At 24.5% G+C, this 19854-nt stretch overlaps 1 protein-coding gene across 3 annotated transcripts; it reads left to right on the top strand.

Annotated features, from left to right (window-relative positions):
- Positions 1–663: 663 nt before the first annotated feature.
- Positions 664–17455, top strand: LOC126909207 (uncharacterized). 3 transcript variants are annotated; one of them, XR_007704961.1, is made up of 8 exons: positions 664–786; positions 903–1108; positions 3509–3644; positions 10227–10360; positions 15056–15293; positions 16658–16730; positions 17124–17184; positions 17251–17455. XR_007704961.1 is itself a non-coding variant. In XM_050691624.1 (7 exons), exons 2-6 carry the CDS (start codon positions 923–925, stop codon positions 16699–16701), a joined length of 738 nt encoding a protein of 245 aa, XP_050547581.1. In that variant the 5' UTR covers positions 664–786; positions 903–922; the 3' UTR covers positions 16702–16730; positions 17124–17228. The 3 variants fall into 3 exon arrangements, 2 of the variants coding, with proteins under 2 accessions (XP_050547581.1, XP_050547580.1); XM_050691624.1 differs by lacking the exon at positions 17251–17455 and having other exon boundaries at positions 17124–17228; XM_050691623.1 differs by lacking the exon at positions 16658–16730 and having other exon boundaries at positions 668–786.
- Positions 17456–19854: the final 2399 nt, after the last annotated feature.

The raw sequence follows: 19854 nt of genomic DNA, 5'->3' as shown, positions 1-19854 counted from the left end.
TATATTTATTTAAATATCTATTATTTAAAACATAAATTCAGCCAATGATTTGGAAAAAAATTAATAGAAGTTTGTTGTTATAAAATAGAATTGGTAGTAAAATACATAAAAATGGTAATCTTGTTTTTGCACATGGATGAAATAAGTATTTCAAGAAAAGTATTATTTGAAATAAAATAAAAACGCTATCAAATATCTTGTTTTATTATCGAAAAGGTAGGTTGAAACATTTAAATCGATTTTCATACACACCGAGTATGAAAATTTACAGTAAGTAAACGTTGAATTGTATAGAAATGTAGTTTATTTAAAATTCTTAAAGTAATACCTAAATAGAATAAGAAGTATTAGAATTTGCACAACAAAACAATATTTGAAGCCATTTCAAATTGTTTNAAATTTACAGTAAGTAAACGTTGAATTGTATAGAAATGTAGTTTATTTAAAATTCTTAAAGTAATACTTAAATAGAATAAGAAGTATTAGAATTTGCACAACAAAACAATATTTGGAGCCATTTCAAATTGTTTTAACACTTATTGAAAAATAAGAAATTTTTGAAGATAATACGTTTATTTTTAAACAAAATATTATTGCTTATGTGCTCTAATTCAAAAATGTGTGAATTAATTTGAAGTATATGGTTTTGTAGATGGCATAGTGAATTCCGTCGATAGTTTCTACAGACAATTTATGAGGTTGAAAATGCAGTAATCTAAAATCGTTTAAGGTGTATATTAAGTACCGAATTTTCCATAACTGACTAAATTTTCCCATTAAGATACAGTTAAGTTTAAACGAAAAAGATATGCAAATTTCAAGTTATTGACATTTAAATCATGCATAATTTCAACGATGTGCGTAGTTAAACAATTATTAATTGTAATCTAATTTATTTACAGAATGTCAGGGAATATCAAATATGAGCATAACTATGCCAGCAGCCGTCGCGTCTGGCGAATCTGTCAAAATGACGTGTACGTATAATTTGGGAACCGATCCTTTGTACACAGTTAAATGGTACAAAGGCAGTAAAGAGTTCTTCAGGTATGTACCGAAAGAATTGCCACATACACGAGTGTTTCCGTGGCCTGGAATCAACGTAGACGTAAGTAATCGAGAGGTTTTTTTAAAGTTAATCAAATAAAATAAGTTTTAACAAAACGAAATGAAAATAATAATTTTTATATCAATTATTTTGTATGATGTTTTTTATTATAAAATTACAAACGCATTTTGCTCCAAAAGCTTTGATGGTTTAATATTTCTACATAAAACACTAATTTACAAAGCCAATTAAAACGGAATTGATTTTTTTCACGAAGCATGCAAACAATTCAGTTTTGAAATCTACGGCATTCAACCCTTCGTATTTTTATTGCCTTTAAAATTTATTAATTAGCGATCGCTATATCGTCAAAATATTCTTACAAAGCGGTTCATACATAGGTCATTGAGTACATCACAACTAAAGTTTAATGTATGACTGTAATAATATTATGGTTGTGCAATAAACGTGTTAGGGCCTATTTAAATCAGTAATACATGTTTGAATTTAAAACGGCGTGCGATTAACTTTTGGTGCGGTGTAAAGCATAACGGCATCGAAATACACATTGGTATACAATGGAGATTTATCACCTGTTCATTGATGCAAATGGCAACCGTATTATTCATGTTTTCCTATAATTTCATTTTTGCCTGAACACAACCATTCCCTTACTTTCATTCAAACTAGTATAAATGTATAAAATTATTTTTTAACAACCGCTTCCCCGCCTATAAGTTCAAAATCACTATTTGACTGAAAACCTATGTAGATTTTAATTGTAGTGTGGTTAAGAATGGGTATAAGGTATAAGTGGGTAAACGTTATTAGTAGAAACCAGTAAGAGCTGCTTCCGCACTTACTATTATCTCGCTCTATATATATTAAAATGCTTGTAACTTAATATGTACTCGTACTAAGTTATCAGTTAAATTTGGTTTGCCTGTGTATTTCGTTAATGAACTTTTTATAGCTAATTTATAAACGAAAAAATCTCTGAAAAGTAGTATCTTACCTTCAACAGACAATGAGTGTAATGTAAATAGCACAAAGAATATTATATGTGCTTTCTTTTACTTAAACTCTATGCTGATAGGATATTGGCTATGATATGTTATTATTATTATTATTTGTTGTATCATAAGACGTTTTTTGGAGGTCTTCCCATTTTCTAATCATTTTACACGTCATAACCTCTATAAACTTGACATCACGTTGGAATAGTGCTGCAAAAGTTTTTTTTAAATTGAAAGGAAAACTTTATCTTGTTCAAACAAAATATTTCAAAATTATTCAAGTACTTTTTTATGTTCCTAAAACCGATGAATCTTAGAAAATATAACATTAAGAAACAATGGAATGTTTATAAATTAAAGTTTCTATGGACACGACATAATGGTGTCTTTATCAACCATTTTATTTCAGGCAATGAAAAAAAAATCAAATTAAGTTTAATTAAATTAAACTATTATTATTCTTTTTTGTTTAAACATTATAAAAAGTAAAAATTAAATTAATTTTGAATGAAATTCTTTTTAGATAAAATAAAACAAATGATATAAGTGTATTTTTAAATTTGGAGTTTTGTATTATGATTTTAATAAAATTAAAAAAAAAAGTTTTATAAAATATTTACTGTATAAAAATGTATTTGAATTTATTAAAATATTTATCTATAATCATTAATATGTTAAATTTTTCACCATTAGCATACAAATTATAATGCAACATTTCGAGAGAAAAAGATTATCAAATTAACTTTATGAGATTAACTAGTTAAATTGGGTCACCTCCTTTTCCACCAAAATATAATTGAATATTATGTCTGATATTTTATAAGAAACCATATACACTATTAGGGCAAATCACTAGATTTCTCATAAAATACTGTTTAGGTTAAGAAAATTATTTTTTTTATTTCTTAGTTTTATAAATTTCTTAATATATGAGCCATTAGTTACATTTTTAATTCAATCCTTACTTCTTATAAGAGTTAACACTCTTAAGTAAACACTTAACTTTGTTAAATGGATACATACATATTGACTAGCTTAATTATATATTAAATATAACAATTTACCATTTAAAAGTATTAAAACTACTTATAATATTATCCTAAATTTCTGTGAACATTATCAATAATACTAAATAAATTATTTAAACTTATTTTTGCGAAAATTGGAAATGACTTTTGGCGAAAATCGAACTCGCNTATTTTTGCGAAAATTGGAAATGACTTTTGGCCAAAATCGAACTCGCTGATAAGAAAGAAGGTAATTTTAATTGAAAATGGCCATCCCCGTTAAATCGATCTATCAAAAAATTTCGTAGTAGCTAGTATTGTAATTAATAATGTTTACCTTGTTTTCAAGTTTAATGTAGTGTTACGGAATTACTAAAGCGAATGTTAATTATATTAAACTAGTGTAGTAAAATTATATTATCCTATTGAAATTTTAGGTTAGTCAGTCCGGTCCTAATCAAGTGGTTCTCAGAGATGTTCAAAGGTACTTATCAGACAAATATCGATGTGAAGTGTCAGCAGACGCTCCTTCATTTCACACGAAAATTGTATCAGCGTGGTTGCACGTCGTATGTAAGTATAAAAACCATATCATGTGTGAGACATTATAATTTTATAAATGCTCTAAGCTCTAAATCTTCACTCAACATAACTTTGTGAGGTATTAGAAAACGTTGTCGGTGGATAAAGTTTAGTGAATATTACTTATTGAATGAAAAACTTATTCGAATTAACTGAAAATTGTATTTAAGGTTCGACAATTTCCAACTTTCCAAATTCAATTAAATTATTGAAACACAATGTCAGATTTGGTCTAACTTTGACTGACACATAATGGTTTATTAAACTTATTTTCCTATGACAAAATAATGGCTATAAAATCTAATTTAATGAGAGAATAATAATTTCCACATCGGAATAAAATTATAAAAACGTGTAACTTATTCATTATCTTGAAATAAAAAATAATAATTATTTTTAACGTCACTTTTTTTGTTAATATAAATCTTATAAGAAAATTTTGTACTTTTTAATATTTAATTAACAGTGGTTTCGAACTAAATTGTAATTATGTGAATGTTTCCGTGATAAGCTCTTCTTGTATCTAAGTCAAATTTAGATATGTGTACCCCAAAAAAGTTATTATTATTTATTAAATTTTTTTTGCTTATTATTTTGAAAAAAATATAAATATAATTCTAATTAGCTTCAATCTTATTATGGTGACTTTAAATCAGTCATAGGCTATAACTTCAGGTGTAGAAATATGAATTTTATTGAGGCAAAAGAAGTTCAGCCAAAGTGTATAATGATGAAATCTCAAAATCTAAATGTCATAAATGAATTTTGTAAACGTAGACCGTAAGTACAGTGTTATAACTAGGTCGAACTAACATTTAGTAGCAGTCACATATAATAATAGCAATCAATTATTTATTTCAAAATTTTAAAAAATTGATGAGAAAAATATTTATTTTTTTTTTAAATAATTTATATAATTTTATTTTTAGTACATAAAAGTAATTATAGAGTTGCTGGATTTATATATTGAATGATCTTTGTGTAATTGATCTAAGATAACTATAACAATATATAGTTTTATAAGTTTAATTTAAAAAAATCAGTTCGTGCTAAATGAATACGGTTTGCCGGGTTAAAATTGTTATTTAAATAAAACCGTTATGGAGGTATCTATTACTGATATTGATGGAAGAATTCTTAGTCTAAACATTTAAAATTTTATTTTCGATGTTTCACATTGTTAAAATATATAATATTAAAACATGTTATTTTAAGGGGTATAATAAGCACTTAAATATATTTCTTTGATATCCAATAAATTTTTCAGCATATAATCGCATATTATAATTTGTAAAATTTTTACTGAGCCCCTACAAACAAACAATAAATTTATCGACCCCTAAATCATATATTCCCATATGCTTCATATAAAATTTTATATTTAAAAAAGTTGACCCCTTTGTACTTTTAGATTGAGATAAATTTAAATATTTATATAAACTTGAAATTAGCGATCGTTTGTAAAGTCACAAATTCCAAGAACCATCTTTAATTCGTATTATTGACTGTTCGTCTTTTTTTTATAAAGATAATTCGAGAGTGAATCTTTTTTCACAAAATAGTGTCAACAACTCATTATTTCTGAAACTGAATTTTTGATAAGTAAAATGGGGAAAATAAATACAATTAAAATTGATTTTTTATCAGTTTTTTACCTCCCCAAAAAACTCACTGTTATCAGTTTGAAATCGTCGTTAGATTAGTGTTAGCTCTCCAACTACATACATACATACATACATACATATATATGTAATGATTTAATAAGCATACTACCCCGATTTTTTCGTTATATAATGATTTTTTTATAATAACGTATAGATTTAATTTAATTTATTTTTATAAACTATTGCAAAGTTTATCAAGAGAAAAATAAAATTGTGACTGGTAGTTAACTATATTTGTATTACTACTTTTTGAGATATTAGAATTCATTATTTTCAAACATACAAAAAAATTTTAATTAAAATTCATCAAATGGTAATTAAAAATATTCTATATTCATAATAATTGCATTCATGAATATGAATTAGAAGTAGTTTATTTATTAGAAGTACTCGTTATCGTTCTACGAGGAATCATGATTTATGCAGTTTCTTTTATGTAATACTGTTTTCAACTAGCCAATTTACATTGCAGTATAGTTTGAAATATTTTGTGGAAATAATTACAAAAAATCCTGGTTGACAACCACTTAGTAAAATAATCATCATGGTTGAAGGAAAGCCTTTGTCACATACCATTTTTGACAAATCAGACGGTCTTTCAAAAATAAAACAACACAATGATTGGGTCATTTCTTTCATTTAAATAATGTCACCTTTTGATTTCGAGTTAAAATATTTTTATGATCATAATAATACCTGAAAAGTTTATACGTAAATAGAATATGAAAAAATAAACAAACCACCTTCAGTTATTATAATAAAGAGTCAATAACTTAAAAAAATACTAATATTTAATATGGCAATATTTAATTAAAATGAGTAAACAAAAAAGTTTGAAATGAAGGAATACATTTTTTTCTCCTAAGTTAAGACATTAAAAAAAAAATTAAAAGATTAAATTTTATAAAATAATGTATAAACCTCATTTATTTCAAAATAAGTATAAAATGTAATATTTACAGTTATATTAGACTTTTAACACAAATCAAAATAGTTTTTTTTAATTCCATGCTCAAAATAGAGCATAAAAATAAATCTATTTCATTACTCAATATTGATGAATAAAAATATTTTATATCCCACCAAAACAAAATTCAAGTCTTATAAAATGAATAATAGACTTAAAATAGAATTTTTAAAGTATACTAAAATATAATATAAAAGTATAATAGCTTTTATAATCTATATTATGTATATAATTGATTTAATATTAGATCAATGATTTTGTAACGACTAAAAAACACTTCAAAATGATCCAAGATTTGATAACTATTTAACATTGTTTTATGACTAAAATTACATTATTAATTTTTATATTAGATATTACCATAGTTTATTTTATGTTTCAATTTGAAAAACTTAATTAGATAGTATTTTAAAAAAAGAAAAAGTTTAGGACTATTTATTTTTTAAATTATAGAACAGGACTTATGAATAATAAAAATATATTTTGTACTTTTAAAGTTATTGTGTGAGTTCATGAATTACTTTGTATTTAAAATTGTATTATTATAAATGTAAAACTTAATAGTTTTTGTTCTTATTTTTATTGATATTATTATTTTTTTAGGGTTCCTTTTTCTATATCATTTATACTAGAGTTTATAAATAATTAGTATACTATATATATATCAATTTTATCTTTATCTGTTTTATAGATTTAAAATGGCTGTAAAATGAGCATTTATCTGTAAATACTTATTTACTAAACGGTCGAAAAACTAACTATAACTATAAGGTTTCTATTAATAAAACTAAACCCTAATAGTTTTCCGGAATTAGAGATATTTTAAATTAATATGTTGATGCTGTCCAATAATCAACATATAGTTTATAATATACTATAATATTTATTGTAAATTAAATACGAAATCAATTTGAATTGATGTGGTTGCATTGCACATACAATACGATATATTACATACGGTAGATTGGCATTTTGGAAAGAACAAAATAAAAGTTTCAGTCAAAATTCGTTTTGTTGGTCTTTTTTTGAAGTAAAATCACGTTCAACTAATTTGCATTGCCTTTAATTCTCCATGGTAAAGCTAAAGAGTTCAAAACGAGATATTTTCGTTTTTAAATGGTATTATAATCCTTTGCGTGTTCTAATGCAATTCTAAAAACTGAAAAAATTAGCTTTGTAAAAATATTTTACTATATTGAGTCAAATTTAAAAGAAAAAACATTTAATAAAAACCAGGACGCAAAAATATAATTCTAGTTGTTTTTATCTGTTAAAGTCATAGTGTATTTCAGGGGAAAGAGAATAATGTTACCACATTTTTCAAATTAAACTGAAAGCTCAAAACATGTTTTCTCATACTATTTGTCATTTTATTTGTTTTGGATTTCTTCAAGTTTTTGTAGACAAAATTGTGTTCTCAGGATTAAAATCTACACAAGATGACGTTCGTTTAAACTACAAACCCCAGCTGGCATTAACGACTAGCTTGGATAAATATTTTTTGAGTATACGGTTTTATATCATTATCTTTTTTAAAATCGACACTATAGAAGTAGTTATTTGGTCTGATAAAAATCGGTCAGTTGTTTTTTATACTATTTAATTTTGGTGGTGAATTTTGATAAAAAATATACATTAATATAATATGTTGTTTTGAATTCATATTTAAAAAGTAAAATGAGAGTTGTCAACTAGCATTGAAATTGTTTTTTAGTCATTATCAGTCAAAGATAATAATAACATAATGACGAGTGTATGTGGTTTATATAATAACTTGGTGCTTAAACGTATCATTCTTGATAAGCTTTGAAACAATAAATCGACTACAATTTGATCATATATGACTTTCTTTTTTTTTTAGCCTGATGTACTTTGAAGATTTAGGTTTATTAGCAATCTTTTTTTCTATATAGAATTTTAAAAGTCAAGTGACTTTATTTTAAAAGAAACAATTATTAGAGAGTTTTAATATTTAATTTGATACATTTTTATTAATAGCATTAGGACATAAGTGTTGTCAATTTTAATTGATAATAAGTAAAACCATACAAAGAATTTACAAATTTGATTACCGAATATTTTATTTAATTTTTTAATTTTCTTACTAAAATAAATGGTTGGTCTTATACATCACATGCGCCACCCATCTAAGGGACACCTGCAATTTTCTCAGATCACATTACTAACAACCATTAAGGCATTAGTACGGTTTGCTATCTTAAACTTAAGATAAGAGGAATCAATTATGGTTATATGATGATGAGGCAAACAAATAGGTTAAGTTGAGGAGCAAAATTAAGTACAAAGTATTATTGCCAAATATCTTTTAATAAGTAAGTAATTATCAAGGCTCATAACTTTAGCGTTTGATTTTTTTTTTTGTCAGGTTATAGGCATTCTTACGTAAGTTATATATTTTTCCAGGAAACCAATAAGCTAAATACAAAATTTTATATTTCATATTTCGAAATTCAAGTAATATTTTGATTATTTTGCGTTTTTAGTACCGAAATTAAAAAAGAATATCAAATATATAAAACAAACAAATTTTTTTACAACTATAGTAACGAAAAAAATTTGATACTAAAGCAGCGCAAATTTATCTTTAATTAAATAAATAAAATATATATTTACACATACTTCTACCTTACATTCAATGATTTTTATTTAAGCTTGTTTATTTAAATATGATCGCGTATTGATTTTGTCTAAAATAGATTATTATTATTTTTATCAAAATATTTATGGACCGACCCGATTGCAGTCTTTAGTAATTGTATAAACTATATCGAAATAGAATAAGGATTTTTGGTGGTTTTGTTCAAAAGTTGAATTTATTCAATTTTTTTTATAAATAATCGTGAAAATTCATCTTTGAAAAGCGTAGAGAAATATGTTAAAAATGATAATATTTCACACATTTTTTTAATCTGAAATTTTTATACTAAATATATTTTAATATATAGACTGAGGAAGATATGCCAGGATATATTATTTTTCGTCATTAAGCATTTCTCTACCATACTACTTGTCCAATAGATGTAAAAACAGTTTTGAAGAAATTCTTTTGGTGAGACTATTTTTTCACGTTTAATACATTTAACAAATATCTAAATTGCCATTAAAAAAATCAAGTTGATACAATTATGAGGGATAAGAGGTTAAAAATATTTAACCACTTTTATTTGAAAAATATATACTACTCGACAATGCCAAAAAAAATTCTGAAAATTGTTATTATTATAGGAGATTGTCTGGTATCTGGTACAAGTCAGCCATAATACTCGTCCCGTTCATCAATAGCTCTTAGCCAAAAACTATCTTTGACTCCTTAATATGTGAAAGAGGGCCACCGCTTTTGTAACATATTAAGTTTGGAAAATATAAGGATGTAAAAATGATTGTTTTTTTCATTATTATTTTAGAAGAAACCTAACGAATTGACAAACGATAAATCAATCCACTTGTATAAGGGTAAATTTTTAATCTGGAGAGAGACCTATTAATTATTTCATTAATACTTTTCCCAGTTGAATAAAACTTTAAAATAAATAGTTTCATTAAGTTTTAGTTTTTATTTTTATAATATAGTATGTTAAAACTGTTGATTAAAATTGTATTCATCTCGAGAATGGGATAAATCGTTAACATTTCGTTATTCATTGTTTTCAACTTTTTTTCCTAAATCAACTCTTTAAGACAGATCTTAACTGAAATAGAAGCTTGAAAAGTAGTTCCTCCTAAGAGTTTAACAATGTTTTACTCTGGTTGTCATTCAAATTTCATTAATGAATTCTGTTAATATTGACTTAAAATTAATCGAAGTTTAATATCAAATCCTAAGAAGTTTATAAGCCACAAAGCAATACTCGGATCTTAAGTTGCTCTTAGAACTTTGAAAATAAAAAAAAGTTTTTATTTATGTTTTGCTGTGTTTTACAGATCCTCCGATTGGACGACCAATACTGTCACTTGAAAAGCGGCATTACACAATTGGTGACAAGTTGAAGGGTAATTGTACATCACCACCATCCAGTCCACCATCGAACGTTACTTGGTATCTCAATGATAAATGGGTAAGAAAATTGTACAGACTAATTTTTTCTAATTCTAATTCTAATTAAAGGGAAGTAGGCTGTATGAAATGAGTAAAATATATTTAAATAATATAAATAATTAACATAAATCATAAAATCTTATATATATACTAATATGGGTAGGGGGACATTTAATACTAGTGCCACAGTGGTGCAAGGACAAAAAAATAATAATATATGTAAAAGTCATAAAATAATGACAAATAATTTTGGAAATTAATCGCTCTTTATTAAAGAAGACTGCAGGTGAAGCGCGAGTCTATTTATTTTTATCTCTAAGCACTAACAAACTTCTTTTTCTCTTCCACCTTCCTATAAAAATGCTTATATATATATATTTAAAAGTTATTGAAATTTTAAAATAAAAGGAAGGATAGGAATAATTTTTTTTTTTTTTTTAATTATATAATGTAAAATAATCATAATTTATGTGTTATATATTTTTAAAGATTATGCTGAAGTCATAGTTAAACAATCACTATATAATTAATTGAAATCGATGTAATTATCTTAAATATAAATTTAATGTTTTCTTTCTTTTATTTTATTAATAAAAAACCCAGCACAGTGGGGTCGCGGCACAATGGGGACGTGGCATAGATGGATCCAGTATAAATGATATCTCACAATGATTAAAATCACTATCATAAAAGACACTTCGATACAAATCTGTAGGTTATGTTAAATTTAAAAAAAAAATGGATTATTCCAAAAGCTACATGATCTCTTATTTCGTTATTTATATTCTAATTACAAATTTTATGATTTATTAGCGTAATATATGAATAAATAAATAAATATATATATATATATGTATATTAATAATATATAAATATAAATAGTACTTATTTAAAAAAGAAATATAATGATCAATACATTTTTCAAAATGTTATAGCTTTACAAAGTTAAAATGTAAAAAAGAATTTTTTTACAAAAAACTTTTTTTTTTTAACTTTAAAGTTCGTTTTCACCATGAAAACAAAATATAGTCCGAAATTTTTTTTTTTTCATATTAAAATATATTGCATAAGCTTTAATTTAAGGTATATATAAAAGTGTCAGTATTTCCGGAACACTTTCAATCCCTCCCTGTCAACAGGTAAAGGATCAGATTTATAAAAAAATATATCAAATGATAGGTAAAGACATCATGCATCTATAAAAAATTATAAAGATTTGGTTATTTTTAAACAAGTTATGGCAGTTTTAAGTAAAAAAAATTTCGAAAATTAGCGATTATTAAATTTGTAATGTTTTTGGAGGTTTCTCTCATTTACGGGGAACAAGGGAAATTTTTTCAAGTTTTGGGGATAATGTCATGGACTAGATACGATTTGTGATCTTTTGACGTATCGTTGAAAGAAATCGGTTCAGTGAGAACTGAGAAAAAGTAATAACAGACACACAAAAAAAATAAAACACATCATAGTAAAACCAATACCTCCTCAGCTTCGCGTCAAAGCTAATAACATTCAAAATATTAATTAAAAAACATTTATAAAATATAGTTATATTATTTTTAAACACAACTTTTTTTTTATAAAAAAATGAAAATTAATAACAAAATGATGGTATATTTATGTGCCTATTAAATTATTAGCAACTGAAAAAAATAATATAAAAGAGAAACTATTGTTATTCGATTGACCATAAATTTAAATATTTTTTTTAATAAACAAATCAAATTTGTTTTTCATAAAGAATAAAAATATTTGAAAATATTAGTACATTTATTTGTCTATAACAATTACAAGTATATCAATTTATTTTATAACTTCGGTTATTTTTTATATTTAAGAAAGCTGTATCGTGTCATAAAAATGTTTTAACACTAGTACTTTTAACAATTTGTTTTTTTGGTGTATGAAAACAGTTCGTTATATTATTTATGTCAAATTATGTGAGTAATTACAAGTTTTAAACTTAAAAAGTCAACAATATTGACCTTCTTTCACGATACAGTTGTTTTTTAAGTTATTTAACATTTGCTATTTACTCAGTCAATGCTTTATTTTTAAATTTCCTAGATTCTAAAAAAAACCATTGCATTTAGTAATTACAATTTATTTCTATGTTTAAACGATTAATAACAACTTATCACGGAGTACAAATTTTAAACAGTTGTATACGTTTGAATGTTGTATAAAATTCGTATACAACCAACTGTTCAGATTTTTTACTTAACCTTTAATTAAAAATAGACGAATTTTAAGTTTAAATACTACTACTTATTAATTTAAAATTTTAAATTCCGTAAAATGAATATTTTACGGGAAAAATAATTTTGTTTTTCAAACAATTTGTTATATTTTATGAAAATTAAGTAGTAATAATGTTCTACTATAATTAGGTATTAATAAAAAAATTAATTTATTGATAAATAATTTTTTATTAGAATAATTCAATACTAGATAAATGTACAACATAGATACAACAAATAACTAGTTCATATAAAATGTATTAATGTTCTATATAGGATAAAGTAAATACAACTTAAGATGTATACAAGAAACACTTTTAAACTGTTGAAACATATATGTAATTAAACAATTAATAGGATTTGTTTAAAAAGTTTTTAAACCAGATTATTGTCAATAATTGAGTATAAACCCCAACGCTTATAAAATACTTAAAATGAGTTGCGTATTTAAGAGAGTTTTAGGATAAGCTTTCATTTATAAAACAACTGGTCTAGACTTTGATCTGATTCTTTGAAATGATAAAAACCAGAGTTAAAATGATGTTAGTTTTTATTTAAAAAGCGAAGTGTAGTAGTGATCCAGTAAAGTGGAATCGTTGCAATTTTTAGATTAGTGTTGATTGAAATCTGAATGATTAAATTACTGTTGCAAAACACTTCGATGCGTATTTGAAAAATATTTAAAAAAAAATTAATCATATCTACCAAAAATTATTTATTCTTTGACCTTAATGTTTGATTATTTATAAAGGATAATTTATTATAACATTATTCTTTTTTTAATCACATATTACATTAAAATACTATGTTTTGAAGTAACCTAGAATGGTGTAAGCATTCCGTTTCTATGAAAATTATTACAAAATTGGCTAATTTTACCAAAAATGAAATGATATTTTAATGTTTTTAAATAATTTAAAGGTCTTTTATACAAAAAATAGCAATAAATACTGTTGAAATTATTAAAAAAAAAAAATTAGTATTGCTAAAAATAAAAATTGAAGTATTGTTAAGCCAACGAAACGTTTTTTATAATTGCAAATAACAAATTGTAATCATCAAGTGTATAAAAAAAAAATTTATCTAACAAAAAAACCACTTAATAAAAGTAATAAAAATTGTAATACTTCCTTCAACAAGATTTTCCTAGATAATATAAAACTAAAAATATAAATTTGTATTAAGTAAATAATATAAATTGCATTATTTAACTTGATCGACATTATATTAAATTTTTTTTCGTATTTTGTAATAAAAGTTTCCGAATATTGATTAAAATTTCTAGGAAAAAACTTATGAACTCTTTTATGTTCCGAAAACTAAGATTTAAATATTAATTTCTTTTCTTAAAAGATCGCATAATTTAGAAACATACGTTTTATTTAAATATACTTCAATAATGGTAAACAATTATACGCATTTATATATTGTAAAAATCTTCTTAAAGTAAAAAAAAAAGTTAAATTTTAATATTTATAATTGAAATAAAAAATCTTTGGTTATTATTTAGTGTATTATAAAAAGAATTTAATAATAATATAAAATTTCTTAAAACAAATTTTCAAAGAAACAATTCTAAAAACTGATTAGTTTTAAACTTATATCTCATAAATATGAAAACCATTTATTATAACTACGGATGGCAAATATGAAAAAGTTCTATGAAAATTCATTTACTATTTTTTCGGCACTATATTAAATTAAGTTATATTTTGTTTATCTTTTAAAATGAATCAAATTACTTAAACCACAATAGTTTTCTTTAAGAATCAAAATTAATATCTGCACTTATTGTTAATACTATTGTAGTAATAATACTTATAAACTATATATATAGTAAATTATTGTTAAACTGCCAATAATTGGGTGAACGTTATATCATTTAACTTGTTCAAAACTTTGTTTCGATCCTTGCTCAAATTAAAAATTATTTCACTAACTCTCATCTATGAAAAATAAGAAAAAATAACTAATCGCATCAAGCAGTAATTGTTGAGATGATTCTTTAAGGTTCACCAACTATAAATAATTTTATTAACTTTTAAGTAATAATTTTCAGAATATATTTATATCTTATGGTAGCACTTAATACGGTTCAGCATTTAAACAATTTATAATGGTGAATTGAAATAATAAAAACAAAAAATCATTATTGTCAATGTTTTTAATATTTTCGTCATCTAAACCATAGAGTGACTTGATAATTAATTTAGAATCATAATTAAATTGTTGTTTATTCAAATAACTAAATTAGAACGCCATAACAATCATCTGTTACTTTAACAGTGATTTTAATAATTATAATTGCTACACAAAACCATTAGAACATTGTTACCATTGTTGTCGATATTCGTATAAAAATAACTTATTTTTCGCTGTTGACATACGATGATCCTTATGAAGCCTGCGTGTAAAATGATTTATCAATTCATTTCTAATCATTTAATAGCGATGATTTCAATGATGTGTTTCAGATGAACTCGAGTTTCGCTCGTTCGTTAGACGATGATTATGAGATCGGTCGGGGTCACAAAATGCGGACCACAACAGTTGGATTGGAATTGGAAGTAAATAGTTTCAGGGTAGGCAAAATGCGTATTCGTTGCGTGGCCGACTTATATGGTGTTTTCCGTACATCGACAGAAACAATACTGGACGAAGAGAAACCTCGACTCGCATCAATTTTGAGTACATTTTCGTCTTCGCCTAACGGTAATTATTAACGATATTCTTTATGATGTTTAAAATAATGAGCCCCGCCGATGTGGGGGGTTGAATTAAGTCCGTTGTGATCCTACACGTGAACGTGTACGTTGTGTTCATAGACGACGAAGTGCTGGATGAAAAATGTAGTGTAAAATAGGTTTAAGGAGGATTAAAGGCGGCGGCGATGGCAGCACATATTCCTCGCCAGTGGTTGTAATGTAATGGTCTCCAGTCGTGTAGAAGGCAATTTATTTGTTTGCCGTGAATGTGTGTGTGTGTGTTTGGTAGCGTTTCTGCAATAGCGTATATATCACACGATCTTAAAATCTACACAGACGCGTAAAATACAATGAGAAAAAAAAAAATAAGAAAAAGGCAAACTGTCCACCATACCGCCAATCCGTAAAACTTAATATTTATCATTTGCTTTTATCCAAACTCTTACGATAAACACAGATGTTTATCATTTCCATTAAAGGCTAGCAATAGGTTTTCCTATAGTTTCCTTGTTGACCAAACTTTTTTAAGATATTGGCAATCGGTTGAAAACAGGTGTCAGATTTATCCATTTTCCACCTCATTTATTTTCATTTTCTTTCTATTATATGTTTTGGTCGGATCAATTATCTTATCTGAAATTCCTGTCTAGTGTATTTATAACAAGTGGAACACAATTGATACCGGGTTTATTGGTTTTTAGTACAGACGATATTTTTCAGAGTTAACATCATTTTTCAACTCATTTAGAGTTTTAAGTAACTTTTTGATGAAAAAAATCATGTAAAAAGTGCTTCTCAGAAAAATAATAAACCGAACATAATTACGTTTTTAAAAATAAAACACCAAAAAGAAATTTTACATTAAGACAGTCGCATTATAATGCGTTCGTATGCCAACAGACGCTATAAAAATGGCTTTACGTATTCATATTTCTTCATATTTAATATAATGAATAGTAACATTAATACAATTAAAAAATAACTAAACTCTATTTTTTTCTTTTTTTAAGAAACATTTCTTCTTTACTTAGAAAAATAAACAAAAGTAAGTTCTAGGTATTCCATAATACTGATATTTTTTCACAATATAATTTATCAATACGCGAGTAAATAACGAACAAAATAATTTTAAAATTGAATTAATGTAGAACATAACTTAGATATTGAAGTAAACACAAAAAAACTGTCAATTTTATATACACTTATCCGATATAAGTAACGTATAGAATTTTACTTATTATTTATTAATTTATATATACTTGTATAGCAAATATATTACCAAAAATAAATTATTTTTAAAATATTATTTTCAATGGAAGACTTTTGTATACTGGATTAACAGAGATGATTTTTTTTATTATTATTTAAAAGTTTTTAGAATTGAAACCAAAAACACAACAACAAAAAAACCATGAATTTACCACTTAAGCTATTGCAGTCGCTTGTGAGTTAACGTGAAAAACATTGTTTTATTAATTTTTTTTTTTAATAATACCATATTATTTTAAGTGTTTTTTTTTTACTATAAATTCTAAGAACACGAAATTTAATTGATTACGACAAATTGTTATTTCAATTTAACTTATCTTATTTAAAAAAAAATTATACAAAAAATTTGAAAATATAACTACTGTAAATAAATTGATACTATTTATTTATTACATTTAATTTTGTAAATGTATATTAAATATACGATGTACAATTTTTTTAATTTCCATAAAGAAATATTTTGATTTTACATTCAAAACCAATCTATTGAAAATAATTTTTATTAAATGGTTCCATAAGTATATACTAGAAAATAAATCAAATGATTTTATTGTTATTGTTTGTTTAGGTGTGTCCAAATCGCCGTTTCTGTCACTTTTAGTTGTTTTAGTAGCTTGCATTTGGTTGAGGTAACCGTCAGTGTATTAATGACTTTTTGGTATATTGAAATAATAACAGAAANGCATTTGGTTGAGGTAACCGTCAGTGTATTAATGACATTTTGGTATATTGAAATAATAACAGAAATCGTGATTGTTGTTTTACTTAATTGAAATTTGTAAAAATACTGTAAAAAGTTTGTTAAAGTTAATTAATATATTTATTTTATTTTATTTTAAATGTATAAAAACATAATTCATATAGTTAATTTGTTAAACAAGATTGATGATGAAATGTAAATTTATTNATTTTATTTTAAATGTATAAAAACATAATTCATATAGTTAATTTGTTAAACACGATTTATGACAAAATGTAAATTTATTATACATAAAAAATTCACAAAAATTGAAATTATGATTTCATAATTATTGTTTTTGTACCATTCAAATATTTACAAATGTTTTGTTTTTATTCATATTTTATGAGCTATTATTAAGTTTATATTTGATAAATATATATATACAAATCAAAATACTATAATTATAATGTATAGTCTTAAAAGCTGTATAAATTGCTATAATAACCATACCATTATGTATCATGTAACTCATTATGTCTTCTATTATAAAGTTTAGTTAGATTTATGTTATCGGTGACATATTACTGTTACTTGTTGAATAAATAAATCATTTATTGAGCGGATCGAGTATTTTGAAATTACACAAATCCGTTTGCTCTTGCAGGCTGAATATGAAACGGCACATTGCATATGCAATATAGGTACACACATGTGTGCATTACAAATGATATAATTAAACTATTTGCAATAAGCTGTCTACAGAATAGCGCAGATGTGGTAATGCGATTATTTCTACGCATAAGAGTTAAATTTTAATTGAGTTATAAATGAGATAAATCTTAATATAAATAATTAATCGTAAAAAATGTATAGTTAGTAATTGTCAAATAAGTATTAAATTGTGTTATTCCGTTCATTTTTATGTGTATGGTTCAAATTATTTCACTAAGAGTGTATAACTGTAATGGTATCTTTGAATGGATTAAAAATTGAATATTTTTTTTTATTTTATTTTATTAATTAAAAAATGACACTTTATTTGAATGAAAAATGAAATTATATAAATAGAAAAATAGAAAAAAATCTCTCATGTACAAATAAAAATATAGTTAGATAATCAACAAACAAGGTAAGATATTGAATATACACTTATTTTTAACATTTTAGAATATTTTGCTGTTTTTTTTACACACTTATCGCTACAATGTCAAAAAAATTAAGAAATATAAAAACTCTCTTTTATTTAGATTATTATCCATTTACAACATACTTTTCATAACTGTTTTTTAAATTGGTTTATTTCAAAGAAGTCTATTTGTGCTCAAAATTTAAAATGTTGCCATTTAAGATTAGCCATAATGTTTAAAAATAAATAGAAAGCTTATAAAATATGTAAGAACATTTCACAATGTATAAATTAAGAATGAAAAGAATTCTCTATATTTTTGATGTTGTCTCTTTTAACATTTAAATAATTTTATAATGAAACCAAAGACTTGCGTTGTATATAAAAATTAAGTACACTTTCAGTCAAAATATGGAAAAATTATTTTGGTATTCATTCATAATACTATTTTTTATAATCTATAGAAAATTGAATGTGTTATATGTTGAACTTTTATTTCATAAATATATCTCTATTTATAAAGTATATATAAATCAATAATAAAAATAATAATCAACTATACTTAACCAGTCGTAAGCTGATCAAATATAAATATCTATTTAGGTTCCAGTAATACCAACATTTAAGAACAAAAAGGTTACTGTTGTTATCCTTGAAATTCTTACTCCATCGATGTAGATGATGATTAAATTTAAAATGTTCATGGAGTTATGTAAAGACATTTTGTATTGAACTTTTCATTATTGAAGTTATGATTGAAATTAAATGAAATTTAATCTAAGGGACAATAATGAAACCCAAAATTGCAACTGGCAGCATGCTTTAATTAAATTCAGTTAATATACCATGTAAAAGGGTAGGTTTGGCAGAATTTGATAACGTACATGCTTAAGCAAAGCAGTTGTCTGAGTGCGCCTGGACAGTAATGAAGGTGTGTCGCCAACACAACGCTGTTAACAATTTGCGGTAACTATCTAAAGAAGAAGTGAGTAAAAGGGGTATTTTAGTGTTGTAACAACAAATACTGGCCCCACGCGTGTGGTCAGCATTTGTTGTCGCCATTCTGATGAATTATTCAATATTCGTTTCTCCAATTTCGGTAACTATCAAAATAATGTTCTACTCGAGAGCATGTGCGCGTACAGCATTTTGATCGGACGGAAGTCAATACTAGACTGATAAAATGTGATAATCCTTGTATTTAATATTAAAAAACAAAATACAGGCTTCTAAACACCTATACTAAATTGAACCCTGGGTCGCGGGGCAAAGTCATATTCACCCAATACAAAACAAGTTGCATTAAACGTGTTTATCCACCTTATTTGAATAATTTTCAATTTAAATAGAATAGAATAAATTACAGCATGTATCTAGTTGTTCCAAAAAAAAGAATAAGTTGGAATTCTTTTGGAATAAATTTACCATTTAACATACGACCTATAGGTACTACACTTCTGTCATGAATTTACAATAAACTAAATAGAAAAT

The sequence above is a fragment of the Daktulosphaira vitifoliae genome, unplaced genomic scaffold, assembly GCF_025091365.1.
Source record: "Daktulosphaira vitifoliae isolate Bord-2020 unplaced genomic scaffold, ASM2509136v1 Scaffold_185, whole genome shotgun sequence".
NCBI lineage: Eukaryota > Metazoa > Arthropoda > Insecta > Hemiptera > Phylloxeridae > Daktulosphaira > Daktulosphaira vitifoliae.
The sequence above is the reverse complement of the archived record's forward strand: the minus strand, read 5'-3'. Positions and strand labels throughout refer to the sequence as shown.

Coding starts and splice junctions, on each gene's coding strand:
- LOC126909207 (XM_050691623.1), top strand. CDS start 923: ATGAGCATAACTATGCCAGCAGCCGTCGCGTCTGGCGAATCTGTCAAA. Junction 1,109..3,508: donor GGCCTGGAATCAACGTAGAC/GTAAGTAATCGA, acceptor TTGAAATTTTAG/GTTAGTCAGTCCGGTCCTAA. Junction 15,294..17,123: donor ATTTTCGTCTTCGCCTAACG/GTAATTATTAAC, acceptor TTGTTTGTTTAG/GTGTGTCCAAATCGCCGTTT.